The sequence below is a fragment of the Schistocerca cancellata genome, chromosome 8, assembly GCF_023864275.1.
Source record: "Schistocerca cancellata isolate TAMUIC-IGC-003103 chromosome 8, iqSchCanc2.1, whole genome shotgun sequence".
In the NCBI taxonomy this organism is placed as follows: domain Eukaryota; kingdom Metazoa; phylum Arthropoda; class Insecta; order Orthoptera; family Acrididae; genus Schistocerca; species Schistocerca cancellata.
The window spans coordinates 7,190,508-7,205,574 of record NC_064633.1 but is presented as its reverse complement, the minus strand read 5'-3'; the positions used below and the strand labels follow the sequence as shown (position 1 = coordinate 7,205,574).

Sequence of the window (15,067 nt, the reverse complement as noted above, 5' to 3'; positions counted from 1 at the left end):
GCTACACTGTCTAAAAGATCAACCTGAAGATGCCTAAATAAGGCGAAAAGCACAGCTGAAAAAAAAATACTAAAATTGCAACCAAGACTGTTTTCAACCAATACTGTTACACACTGGTTTGCTGTATGCCACATATGGATTGGAAGAATTTCTAATAGTTTTTACCAACCGCACTATTGCTACTCAAACGTACTCGTATTTTTCCTCTTTCAGTTACTGATAACATGCTATTCCAACCGGAACTCGTTGTTGCACAAGAATCAAGTAGTAATCAGATTCCCACGGTAATAATCAGCGATAGCCAACGTTTATCACTTTGTCTCTTCGGCGATGAGTAATACTATGAAGTGGTTTACAGCGTATATATAAGACACGGACTGCAAACGCTTCGTGGCAACGCTGACCTCTCAAAATGCTGAAACCGACACTGGTGGCTGCCCTGTTAGCTGTTGCTGCGGCACAGACTGCAGTCAACCAATTTCCGGATGGTTTCCTTCTAGGGGCCGCCACAGCTGCTTACCAGATTGAAGGAGGCTGGAATGAAGATGGTGAGTGTATCACAGACGTCAATGAATTCTTTAGCGTCAGGCTGTCAACATCGATGTATCGCAGCTACTAGCATAATATCTGCAAACAGTCCTTTTCATTTGGAGCCTGATAATGACTTAAAAGAGTAACCTGCATACACCTTTCACTGCACATATTGCTCACTTCCAGTATTATAAACATGCCGTTTGCTAATATTTAAGCAGACTCAAAATGATCTGATGTAGTAATTCTGTGTAACTTTGAATGGCATACAATTTAGAAATGGTTCAAATGGCTCTGAGCACTATGGGACTTAACATCTATGGTCATCAGTCCCCTAGAACTACTTAAACCTAACTAACCTAAGGACATCACACACATCCATGCCCGAGGCAGGATTCGAACCTGCGACCGTAGCAGTCGCGCGGCTCCGGACTGAGCGCCTAGAACCGCTAGACCACCGCGGCCGGCCATACAATTTAGATTATCCTTTACAATGGTTTGTTTTAGGAATATCGATGGAGATAAAATATGCCAACAATTGATCACTTCATTTATAGCTGAACGACATGTTTCAGAGTACTGTATCTACATTATTACAGAGATTCTGTAAAAATTAATGGTCTATAAATCTTCGATGTATGTGAAAGCTTTTGTGTTGATCTTGTAACAATGATAGTATGTAGCTAAGAGAAAATCGCAACAGTACGTAAATCCGAAAATTTATAACAAAGTTGTTACTTTAATTTTGTGGATGACCTACACTTATTATAAAAATAGATTTATCTATATGTGTGAATGCGTGTACATTCAGTGAAAAAAGTCACAGGACAGCGATGTGCACATATACATATGGCGGTAGTGTCGCGTACACAGAGTATAAAAGGGCAGTGCATTGGCGCAGCTGTTATTTGTACCCTCGTGACTGATGTGAAAGGGTTTCCGACGTGATTATGGCCGCAGGGCGGGGACTAACAGACTCTTTGAAAGCGGATTAGTGTTAGTGATAGACGCAAGGGACATTCCATGTCGGAAATCGTTAAGGAATTCAATATTCCTCGATCCACAGTGCCAAGAGTGTGCCGAGACGACCAAATTTCAGGTCTTACTTCCCACCATGGACAATGCAGTGGCCGAAAGCCTTCACTTAACGACACAGAGCAGCGACATTAGCATAGAGTTGTCAGTGCTAACAGATAAACAAAACTGCGTGAAATAACCATAGAGCCGCGCGGGATTAGCCGAGCGGTCTAGGGCGCTGCAGTCATGGACCGTGCGGCTGATCCTGGCGGAGGTTCGAGTCCTCCCTCGGGCGTGGTTGTGTGTGTGTTTGTCCTTAGGATAATTTAGGTTTAGTAGTGTGTAAGATTAGGGACTGATGGCCTTAGAAGTTAAGTCCCATAAGATTTCACACACATTTTATCATAAAATAACCATGGAAATCAATGTGCGGCGTACGACATACGTATCTGTTACAACAGTGCGGCGAAATTGGGCGTTAATGAACTATGGCAGCAGACGCCCGACGCGAGTGCCTTTGCTAATAACACGACGCCGCCTGCGGCACCTCTCCAGGGCTCGTGACCATATCAGATGGACCCTAGCCGACTGGAAAACAGTGGCCTGGTCAGATACGTCTCGATTTCAGTTGCTAGGAGCTGATGGTAGGGTTCGAGTGTGGCGCAGACCCCAGGAAGCTAGGGACCCAAGTTCTCAATAAGCCGCTGTGCAAGCTGCTGGTGACTCAGTAACGGTGTAGGGCAGGGGCGGGAGGAATCCTGCACGTGTGCGGTGCACTTGCACGCGTGCAGTTAACAGGTGTTCTGCGTGCACACAGGGGCAAGCTGGCCACCCGCTTACCTCCCCTCCCCACCATACCTTCTGTCCACTCCTTCCTCTGTAACGCGTTTTGTTTTTCTAGCTTGCTTTATTGAATGATGGAATAAGGTTAGCAGGAGTGCTTGAAATAAATCATGGTTTGAAAGAGTACCTATTAACTACGATACGTTTTATTTAATTATCTCAGGTGGAGTTTACAATACGTTTAATATCTGGAACAAAATTTCTGCATACAGACAAACGCAAACAGTTACGTAAATTTTCATCACATATGTTTGCTCTTAACCGAGGCTTATTAATTCAGCAAATGGTTTTCCAGCTCTCACTATATTAAGCGCAATTTTATAGCTTGCACGTACCGCTGGGCTATTATTGTTGTCGTCCTGAAAAATTGAAAACAGTGCTCCATAAAATGTTAAATCAGTTAGGTGAGAGACATGACGAGAAATTCGCAGATCTCTCGTGACAACGGCAACTAGGACAGATGCGTCTAATATCGTCAGGTCGCTCTTCTTAAGCTCAGTCAATTTCCCCATCCGCTCAGAATCCGACAATAAATTGTATTCGTCCTTGTGAAATTTATTATAATGGCCTTCAATTCTAAACTTCCGCTGACCAGCGAGAATACTGCCACATAGTAAACATTTCGTATTTTCACGTCTTTGCACAAAGAAGAAATGATTCTCCCATTACTTTTTAAAAGAAAGCAAATCTCCACGTCTCCGTTTCCTGGATTCACTCTGCATTTTCCGGTTCTTGAAATACAACGTTCACTACGTAGTGGTCGCTTCGCATCAACGTCCGCAGCTTAGCCTGGTACTACACTGCCGCAACCTGCCGGCTGTCGCCACTGCCCCATTCGGCGATTGCACGCGAGCAGCACACGTGCAGCGCTGTGCGCTCACGTGCCGCGTGCAACGTTTGCCCGCCCCTGGTGTAAGGTGTGTTTACTGGAACGGGCCTGGACCTCTGAAACAACTGAACCTCTCACGGACTGGAAATGGTTAAGTTCGGCTACCTGGAGACCATATGCATCCGTTCATGCACTTGATGTCCACAAACGATGGCGGAATTGTTGTGGATGGCAATGTGCCATGTGTCCGGCCGATAATTGTTTTCGATTGGTGTGAAGAACATTCTGAATAATTCGAGTGAATGGTTAGGCCACGCAGATTGCCCGACAACAAGCCCATCGAAAATTTATGGAACCTAATCTAGAGGTCAGTTTGTGCAGAAAATCATACATCGGCAACACTTTCCCAATTATGGACGGCTTTAGAGGCCACACGGCTCAATATTTCTGCAGGGGACCTCCAACGAGTTGTTGAGCCTGTGCCACATGGATTTGTTGCACTGCTCGGGGCAAAAGTAGGTCCAGCACAATATTAGGAGGTCCCCCGCGACGATTGTCACCTCAGTTATGTACCTAAGTTGGCCCTAAACCACTCGACCGATTTCAACCAAACTTGGTACACATATCACCTATTGTCAGAAGTTAATCTCTAAAAAGATATGAACCACCTGCATATCCGGTGGGAGGGAGTGGGGGTGAAAAAGCAGTGTAGGCCACGACGTGCGAAATCAATACTTCATTCATCCTGTATTTGAGATGGCGCTTAGCGACTTGCAGAAAACTTTACTCATAATGTCAATCCATCAAGAAGCACTTCCTAGCTATCAACCTCCAGAAAAATGATGAAAGGGAAAAGGTTTGACGCATGCAGCATGACGTTTTCATTTAGTAGTTGTTTACTAATAACTGCATTCGCGACAAATTTTCCAGACAGTATTCGCATATACCACTGAATGTACCGCCGGCCGCGGTGGTCTAGCGGTTCAGGCGCTCAGTCCGGAACCGCGCAGACTACTACTGCTGATACGGTCGCAGGTTCGAATCCTGCCTCGGGCATGGATGTGTGTGATGTCCTTAGGTTAGTAGGGTTTAAGTAGTTCTAAGTTCTAGGGGACTGATGACCACAGATGTCAAGTCCTATAGTGCTCAGAGCCATTTGAACCACTGAATGTACCAACAAATTTATGTCATTGCATGACGCTGAGTTCAGGAGATATGACGGTATAGACACTGAGATGCGTGGAAAACTGCCGCATCATGCACGACGTTTAAATGTGTTGCTGCTTGCTACGTACTCTATTCCCAACACATTTTGCAGACAGTATCCGCATATGCCACTAAATATATCTACAAAAATATGTTCTTGTACGACACGTAGTTCAGGAGATACTGGGATGCGTGAAAAACTGCCGCATCGTGGATGACGTTTAAATTTATTACTTCTTTGCTACTAAATCTATTTGTAAAATATTTCGCAGCAGTATCCACATGTTCCGCTGAATGTACCTACAAAAATATGTCATTGTTAGACACATAGGTCAAGAGATACGACGCCACAAACATTGAGTAGCCTGAAAATGACATTGCAATGCGAAATTAGATATACAGGGGAAATATGTATAGAAATACGTGTGAATATGTTAAATAACTGCGCAATATATCTGGCATGTATGTACGAGATCAAAGACTTGGGTCGGTAGCTCATGTTAAATGCCTGGTACGACTTCAGCGAAATTTGGTGCACGTATTAGTTCCGAACTGGAAAAAAAGTGAGAACCACCAGACACCGACTGGGGTAGGTGTGATAACGTGAAGAAAGAAGAGGGGGAGGAGGCGACCGGTAAAGAGGGGAGAAGGGCATAGATAGGAGGTGGCTTGCAGAGTATCTATGTAGATGTAGATGCAGATGTAGATGGACACAGTAACGGTGAGGTGGGCAGAGAGCGAGGAGTGGACGAAGTAGACAAAGAAAGGAAACAGAAATAGATGGACAGAAATAGGGAATAGGAAGAGATGGGCACTGAGAAGGAGAAGAAGGAAGTAGATAGTGAGAGGGAGAGGAGGAAATGGACAGAGAAAGGGAAGAGGACTTGTTGGACAGAAAGAGGGGAGAGAAGGAGTACTGATGAACAGCCAGAGGGGGAGGCAGTGGACAGGGAGAGAGGAAGGAAGAGATGGGCAGAGAGGGGGAGAAGGAAATGAACGAAAAGAGGGGAGGAGAAGATTGATTATGTGGGGAAAGGAGGAGTTTGACAGGCGGAGAAGGGGCGCATGAACAGAGGGACACGAAGAGATGGACAGAGGGAGGGGGCAAGAGTCAATAGACACAGGGAAGCGTAGCAGGAGATGGACAGAGGGGGGAACACAAGCAGATCGAGAGTGAGTGTAGAGTGGAAGAGGTGGAGGGACAGATGGAGTGTAGTGGGTGGAATGGAGAGGAGGAAGGAGAGGATCATATGATACAACACTCGCATGAACGCATACTCGGGCAACACCGGATACTTAGCTGTTAGTAGAAATATCTTACCGTGGTCACGAATTGTTTTTAAGAAACGTATAGACGTTACACGCTTCACTCTTCATACAGACTATATACTCTAGTATGCCATCTTATAAATATCCATTTTCATGTGAGCAGTAGTCTGTGACATCATTTTACGAGTAATTAATATTTTTTAAACACGTTTTTGCAGATTAAGATTAATCTGGTACCTATCTGGGCCTGTTGAAATCTGAGCAGTGATTTGTCTTGAGATACAGATGAAATCATTCCAAGAGTGTCCTTCCTGTCATCCTTCTTGTTTTCCGAATGTGTCAGCGCAGTATGGCGGGCGATACTTTCCTTGAAACTGACGGTAAGCGCCTTCCTCTCCAAATTGTGCAAACACTGAAGGCGTCTTGCATTCTGTATTTCTATGTTCACTCCTGGCATCTATTTGCCAGGTAGTGTAATAATCGACTGTAGAGTCCCAGCATCTACTGACATGGCTATGTTTTTTTTTCACCATCATACTGCTACCAGTATGTTCAAATGATTTTTACTCTGGTACATTAGCTTACGGGTCTATAGGTGAGAGAAATATAATGCAGTGTGACAAAAAATTCCCAAAGATTTTATTTGAAATCCCATATATGTATAATATAATTATAAAATATTTTTCTACTCAGTTTTAATGTAACACTGAGCAGCTGAGCCGGCCGCTGTGGCCGAGCGGATCTAGGCTCTTCAATCCGGAACCGCGCTGCTGATACGGTCGCAGGTTCGAATCCTGGCTCGGGCATGGATGTGTCTGATGTCCTTCGGTTAGCCAGGTTTAAGTAGTACTAAGTCTAGGGGACTGATGACCACAGATGTTAATTCCCATAGTGCTTAGAGCCATTTGAACCATTTCTGAGCAGCTGAACGTAGTGCACATTGTTGACTGTACAGTGTACTTGTGTAACTGTAATCGCGTAGGATTTGCGCACTGTCGATGCGCTGGGAGAAACTGTGAAGTCGTGTACATATCGATCGTGAACTTGCCGACAAAAATGTTTGTCAAAATAATCGCATCTGGAGTGAATACGAAGAAAGCTCTGACGTGATGAACACTACACACACTCACGAATGGAACTGTGTTGTGGCCAGAGTCCAGACACCGTTTTACTGCCGACACATGAACCATCTGAGCGACGGCCTGGATCAGAGATCGGAAATTAAACGACTTGGACAGTTGTGAATAGACCACCTCGCCGTTCCTTCCTTAACAATGTCTGCAGTTTTCAGTATAATTTGCATAATTCAGCGTTCTCCTCCACGGGCACGATTTTTTTTTCTTTTTTTAAACGTTTGCCCCTCCTTTCTCAGATGCCATTGCTTGGTCGAGGAGTTATTTCATCTTTCATACTGCCAAATTGTATAGAAAATTTCATATATTTGCCTGCTCTCATGCAGCTGTTGTACATTTATGCTCTGCCTTACCACTGTAGCCAGTCACTTTCCCACGGAGAAACGATAGTGAGCGTTACAGATTGGTAGCAGACGCTGGTTTCTTTTCATGGCCAACACAGGACATCCTCTCTGTGAAGCGACATTCAGACCAAGACTGCCTGTGTATCGATCCTCGTACATCCACTTCTACATCTACATCGATACTCTGCAAATAACATGTAAGTGCCTGGCAGAGGATTCATCGAACCACCTTCACAGTTCTCTGTTATTGCAATCTCGTATAGCGAGCGGAAAAAAGGAACACTTATATCTTTATGTGCTAGATCTGATTTCCTTTATTTTATTGTGGTGATCGTTTCTCCCTGCGTAGGTCGGCGTCAACAAAATATTTTCGCATTCGGAGGAGAAAGATGGTGAGTGAAATTTCTTGAGAAGATTCCGCCACAACGATAAACGCCTTTGTTTGAATGATGTCCACCCCCAGTCCTTTATCATTTCAGTGACACCGTCTTCCCTATTTCGCGATAATAAAAACGTGCTGCCCTTCTTTGAACTTTTTCGATGTACTCTGTCGATCCCATCTGGTAAGGATCCCACACCGCGCAGCAGAAGAGGACGGACAAGCATCCGTTTGCTATGGACACTATTTCGACAAGCCCATATTCAGCTGCTTAAAAATGCTATATCTGTGACTTCAAAATTCAGTACTAAACTTAAAAACATTTTTAGCCTCATAGGTCATTATGTAGTCTATGTCGAAGAATCGTAACCACATTGGCAGCTGATGATGACAATAAATCAAGAGATCAGTTGTATGCCGCTGTTCGCAGGGCATTTCATTACAGTATGGATTTATGTTTGATTGGAAGATAATTGAAGAATCGGCATTGAGAGCGTCCTGCTGATAATCTCATGGTACTCGTAAAATAATTGTTTCATACTAGCCATTTCTCGGAAATGACATGTATTATGTATAGCTCGTGTCATTCGATAGAAATACGTATGAACCACACTGCAACGATACCTATTCGTGTATGCAGGCAAGGGCGAGAACATCTGGGACTACATGCTTCACGAACACCCGGAGTACGGTACGAATGGTGACAATGGTGATGTGGCCTGTGATTCGTATCACAAGTACCAGGAGGACGTGCAGATGCTGAAGGCGCTCAACGTGAGTACTCGCTGGCGTTACGCAGGTGTGGTACTCGGTGAATTTACACTGTTGTGATGCGTTTCAATTTCAGCACACAGTCCCTGTCTCCACATTGATGTATTTTCCCAGATTTCTCTCAATCTATATTGTGAACAGTATCTGATTCAACTGTTTTCATCTTTTTTTGTACTCAGACAAAAATTAATGTACACTGTTTCATCGACGTGTAATACAGCATTTTATAATACTTTTATTCCCTTGTTTTCATTAAAATAGTTGGAATTCTACTTGGTGAAACAAAAGTACAGATACAGCACACACATATAAATAACGCAGATTCTCTATAAGCACGCAGAGAAAGCTGTCCTTGTGACCGTGAAACGAAGTAGATCATGTAATGGAAAATATCGGTAAATAAATATTATGAGATGTTACATAACTTGAAGTGGTCAAAGCAGCAGTGGATTACATCATTCACAGCAACAGCCGAGATATGTACTGCTATGCACTTTATAGTGCTGAAAAACCCATACTTCAAGGTAAAGCTGTGACGGAATATTGATATCAGTTTATAAAAAGAGGTGCATTTTTAACTTTAGGTATTTTACATTTTTCTTGCTTATTCATGAACTGAGAACAACAATGTGAGGTGAAATGACAAGTTTAATGTCTCAATATTTCTTACCAAACTACAGCTTTTCACACAGTTTTCAACTCGCCAACATAAAAACAGCGCAATGGATAACGCATCTTGCCAACATCAAAAAGTGAAATAAGTTTATACTCAACAATGTTAAATATTAACTCTCTGAAAGAACATTAATCTTAAGCACAATATTATGAAAGTTTAATTGGAAGTTTCTTTACATTAATCCTAAGCACAATAACATGAAATTTTAATTGGACGTTTCTTTGCAAAATTGCTCCCACACATACTTTATGATGTTGGTCAGTACTACGAAAATCGTCCGATTCCGGTTCAAAGTTCGGTACTATTTAGGATGACAATCAAGTCTACGGTGGATGGTTAGTCAAGTGACAAATTTGAGCGCAAGTTTACCCAAGGCCGCTCGATTTTACAGTGGACGCAAGCTGGTGAACCAACAAAGTTTACGCCTCTGCACGCGGTATTTACCTTAAGCTGCGACGTGCTGCTGTCTACAAGGCCGCTCTCTCACACTGAAATTCCTACAAAACTAATCTGGCCTTTGCTGAACTTTCCAGCAGAAACTTTCCCTATGTTTCTCGTTATGCGAGAAAACATGTACTCAGCCCTAGTCTTATTATGTGGCATGGTTAGAGCAGCATGCATATTATAGTGCGCTCTTAGTTCTCGCAAGAACACTTAACCAATTTTGCTGGTTCGTTCTCCACAGTTGGAGCTAAACGTTTGTTACAGCTAATTTTAGCTGGAGTGCAGCCGCTGTGAATGCAGAGTCCACACCAATTTCTTCTCTGCCTCGTATGGAGCGTTAAGTGCTCCGTTCTACACTTGACACCAGTTCAGTGAAGAGTCCTCCACAAAATTTCCCTCTTGTCCTACTCATAGCAGAACTGCCTCCCTCCACTTGGGTTCCTTTTTCACATCACGGCTTTTTTCGACCCATAGGAGCGTTCCTCTTATTTTGTAGAAACACCCTTTACCAATCACAACGTTCCATTTATCAAACTGCATCGAAACTTCAGTAGTTTTCTCCTTCCTAGTGAGTTTCCGCCTATCGGCCGTTTTGTGCCCATTCTAGGCGCCTGAAGTACATTGACCTTTCCATGTGTCGCACTCGCTGAACGAAAATGCGTCACTTGCTTTTGTTCGTATCCCATTGGAATTTCGAAACGCAGTTTTCTAAAGCTTCTTCTCTGCTCTTGTACCGATGCCCTCGCTACAGGCGGCCCTCCAGCTTGAATCACTTGGCCCGGGGTCGCTGTCCTCCTTCCTGCCACCCCTTTAAGTGGTTGCTGGCGTAACTCCCACAGCGCAGCTTCACTATGACCTTGTGGAGCTGGCTTTTCAAAACTAAAAGCGGCTCGACTCGCATTCCCTGTTCTACCTTCCACTCAGAGACATACATTGTGTAGGAATGGTGTGTTAATTACCATTGATTGACTGCCATCCCTTTTTGCATGACATATTGATAGGCAAATGTTCTCATAACTGTCGATTTACGTTAGGTGTCATCTTCACCTTCTCATTGCGATTTGTCAAGGTCTCATGTAAGGTGCAAATCTGACCATTTATTCTGACGCCTTACAAGAGTACAACAAATAATACATTATGTACTGGTAGATAGGACAGCTTGGCTGTGGAAGTGGAAGGGTAGCCCACAACATACACAGTATTCATAATTGCAAGCACCCAAGCTTTAATGATCTTCCAGCAATAAAGGCTCTTAACAAATTCAATTAAGCAAGGACATAAACTCGGTTACAAACATATGTTAACCTTCAACCAGCGAATAACCCCAATAAAGAATTACCAATCAATAAAACGTAGATAAAGGACTGCTTTACAAGAATGCTTAAATCACGTAAAATCAGGAAAGCTAAGTTACAAATTTTATGTTAAGCTTCAACAGGTGAATAACCTCAATAAAGAATTCTCATTTAAGTAAAACAGATCGGAAAATGCCTTACCAAAAATTATTGAATTGTGTAAAATCATGAAAAGCTGAGTTACAACTTTTCTCACAAACTACTTAGGAATTTACAACAAATAAACAAGCTTGGTCTGTTTAATGACAAGGTAACTGCCAAGTCCAAGCGACCGAAGCCACTCAGAGCGGACGACCGCCCCAACGCTGGTCATCAACCGACATCGTCACGGCCCAGTGGCCACCGTGCTAAAACAGACTAACGTTTCGGTAAGCGACCGACACCAACACAGGAGTAACAGTGACTGAAAGTCGGCGTACGCCTTACGAAACACGGCACACCCTGAAGCGGGAGCAGGTTCAAATGGCTCTGAGCACTATGGGACTTAACTTGTGAGGTCATCAGTCCCCTAGAACTTAGAACTACTTAAACCTAACTAACCTAAGGACATCACACACATCCATGCCCAAGGCAGGATTCGAACCTGCTACCGTAGCGGCCGCGCGGTTCCAGACTGTAGCGCCTTTAACCGCTTGGCCACCACGGCCGGCGCGGGAGCAGGCACAGCTGACTAGCGGCCATACAACCGCGAGCAAACAAATCTCACGCCGCCCGTACTAACGCAGGAAATGATAGCGAGCGACAAGACGCCACGCGCAAAGCAGCAACCGTGCCTACCCCTCGACCACAGAATGTGCCCTGTCTCCATATCTATGGTAATACAATTTATAGCACACAAGAAACGATTTAATAATGGCATTAGTTCAACGAAAGATCAGTTAAAAGTTATGTCCAGTAAAGATTTACCAACGGATTTACCTACAAACCAACTTCCGGACCACAGGCGGAAATTAGTAAACTTGGCATAAGTTTCCACCAGACCGATAAACAAGAAATCAAATTAAACAGTTGCCAAAATACAGTCACGATACGCAAGCCCTTCAAGACCTTGCTATCTTACTCACAGATCATTAACGGCGAAACATACACAAATGAATGACAAGAAATTCACCATTGAAAACAAACAAAAAAAAACACCACAAAGGTTAAATTAATTAATTTGCAGACGAGCTAGTCACTGAAAGCTCAGTTCCACAAGATTAGGACTAACCTCACTCGGCAGCAATACACTTGTGTGCGTGATAACTAGGTTGCCCAAACAGGACTCCAAAACCCAAAACAACAGGTCACACGTTAGCTGTCTTGTTCTCGGATACTAGGCAACACCGGGCTAAGACAATCGCGACAAAAAAATCTCTAAAATTACAGCTGCCTGCAGCAAAACAAATGAGTCAGGGTGCATGAACGTAAAGCACGAGCCACTGTTCCAGCCGGAGCGTAACCTTTTCAATGCACATACGGACAGAAAAACACACGTGGGCATAAAGGGAGCAGCAGATGCGTACCGAGCAAACTATACTGCGCCAAAATACGACCCACGTCACGTCCACAAACCGGATCACTGCTCCCGGAGCTGGTGTCTGCTCGCTGGACTGCCGCAACTCTCTGTCCCCCGGAAAGCGATGCTGACTGCCGCCTTGCTCAGCGCTCCCTTCTCGACCGTTAGTGCACAACAACTCTTCTCTCGTCGCCTCAGAGTGCGGCCGCAATGTCCGTTCTCCCCTGCTGTCCGCCCCAGACTCCCGTACTCGTACTCACTCCCCCGTTAAGCCGTCGGCACACGGACCGTGCTGTCGAACGTTAACGTTGAGCGTGCCAAGTTCAACGTGCTGCTGAACGCTCAGGAACGATGCGACTTGTGCGTACGGTACGTGGGCCCCGACGTGGTATACGCGATCGCAACGCACTCCAGCGACAGTTGAGGGATGTTTCTAGTTCGTAAATCACACTGTTTACTCAACGAGTGCGCGTAATTCCCACGTTAGCTCTATTAAAACGCACATTTCTTCCATCGTCCACGAAAAGGAAAGTACCATGTCCAATCAGTAAGGACACAGGCTTATAAAAGTTCCATTACATACAGTGCGTTACAAATTTGGAATACTTCTCCGCATAAGATAAACGTTATTTCATTATTCCCACATTTTAGTAAAACTCCAAGGTCAGTCTTACTTCATCACTGTTCCTACCCAGTAGCAGAATCTTTGCAACATGTGAATTACGAAGCGTCAAAGAAGAAGGAGTAAAATATCTTTAAACAAGTAGCGCAAGCTGTCCTTTAGATTAAGCGAATCGAACAGTCACCCCCCAAAAAAAAGGTGAACTTTTATTTACATAACATCAAATATTATAGTCTTGTATTAAACTAATAATAAAGTATCGGAACCTAATAAAAACGTGAATGTTAAGAAAAAAAAATTTGGTTGTGTCAGGACGCGAACCTCCGCCCCAACAAAAAGAACTCTTTGCAGAACACTGACGCTCCTCATTACGCTAAACCAACATCTCACTAATTGGCACCAATCATAGTATCTTAGACCATGCTATAAAACATTAATCGTAGATATGCTACTAACTGAAATTTAATTATAACAAATTGTACCAAGAACAATGCGTTTTGGGTGGATTTTCAGTGTGTCGCTGCCTTCAAATAGCCTACTCTCATTATACGCAAGTTACAATAATTCTTTTGCCGCGAATATGATGTTTCTCATAATTTTATTGGAACGAATCACACAGTTAATAACGGGTTTTGCAGTGATTCTCAATTTGCTGGTGCTCGGAACGGCGTATATATATAGACTTGAAATGAATGCCAATATGGCGCCTCACAACTCTGTACTGCAGGGAGACGGCGTGCTTGTGACGTAGGTGGCGTTGGGCCATCTCATTGGTCAACGCTCAGACGCACGCTCAGAATATCTGACATGCCAGATATTCCTCTGCATGTTCGGAGAGACTCCCGAGCGTGCTATTCCATGCTGTGACGTCAGAAACTCGGCACGCTCAACGCTCAACGTTCGGATGCTCGGTCCGTGTGCTGACGGCTTTAGGACCCGATCCGACAGGAGTCGCTCGCGATCGCACATAGTGCCAACCTCAGCCAGAGGAGTAATCGATGGCGTCTTGCGCCCGAGAGCCGCGCCGCGGCTCACATTACCATAAAGAATTACAAATTGATCAGTGAAAACACGTCCTGTTATTACGATGGTAATAATTTTAATTTGAGCAAAGAGCTTTCAGTCACTTATCTTGATCATTACCTCTGCCATATGTGTAATTCATTCCATGAAGAGAGCCACTTCCTAGCCCCACGTTGGGCAGCGGTTTAGTGTTGTAATGGATTTGTGCTTTAACCTCACATTGATCAGCTAATTAATGGTGATTTCTTTCATTTTTTCTAAAATATTTGTTGCACTACAGTGTCGCATGATTCATTAACAAAAGCTAACTGGATTAGCTGTACCAGCTGCAGGAATACAAATTGCGTAATTGCAACCAATTTATTTCCAAGAAATATTTGAGACCATAAGCCTCTCTTCAAGATTCTGAGATAACATTGTCCGGATTTCAAAATCAAAGCAGTTATTAGTGAACCAGTAAATGGTAAAAAATCTGATGTTAAGTTCAGCGAAGAAATTTTGGAACTTCTTAAAACTAAAACAGGAGTGGGACAAGATGATGGACAGTCTCCATTACTTTTCAGTTGTGTCTTAGATAAACTAATCCAGGAGTGGCGACAGATAAAATCAGTGTTTAAACTGCCGAGCCAATCAAAGGAGGAGGAAGTAATACGAGGATCGACTGATTTACTTTCGCAGACGACTTGCCGATTCTACGTCAGGAGATTTAAATGGTGCAGAAACCAACAGGTACTCTTAGAGAACAGCGGGAAGACTGGCGTTCCAAATATTGTTTGAAGAAAAGGAAAACAACATACATGTCCAGCAAAAGCTTGGCAATCAAAATTGAAAAAACTAAATGTGGGATAGTCGAGAAAGTTTCTCAATTAAAATATGCAGGCAAAGTCACTTAGGAAACAAGCCTCGGAAAGAATAATTATAAAATTCCTGTTCTCAATATGAAAACAGTTTTCAGGCTTATAAGACACATGTGTAACAAAAAGTGCGTCGCCAAATACGCCAAACCTAGACATTACAATACAGTCATTAGCTCAGAGTGTCTTTATATGGCTGAGGCATTCATTTTAATATGTAGAAGAGAAGCTGAAGAAATCCAAAGAGAGAACGAAAAGTAATTAGGAAAATTT

General features: G+C 43.5%; 1 protein-coding gene across 1 annotated transcript in view; it reads left to right on the top strand.

Annotated features, from left to right (window-relative positions):
• The first annotated feature begins 405 nt into the window (after positions 1-405).
• LOC126094623 (myrosinase 1-like) overlaps positions 406-15,067 on the top strand; it is a 62,069-nt gene continuing 47,407 nt past the window's right edge. Inside the window, exons 1-2 of the mRNA XM_049909104.1 lie at positions 406-548; positions 8,192-8,325. Coding sequence (XP_049765061.1) covers positions 413-548; positions 8,192-8,325 — 270 coding nt within the window. The 5' untranslated portion in view covers positions 406-412. The remainder of the gene's footprint in view (positions 549-8,191; positions 8,326-15,067) is intronic.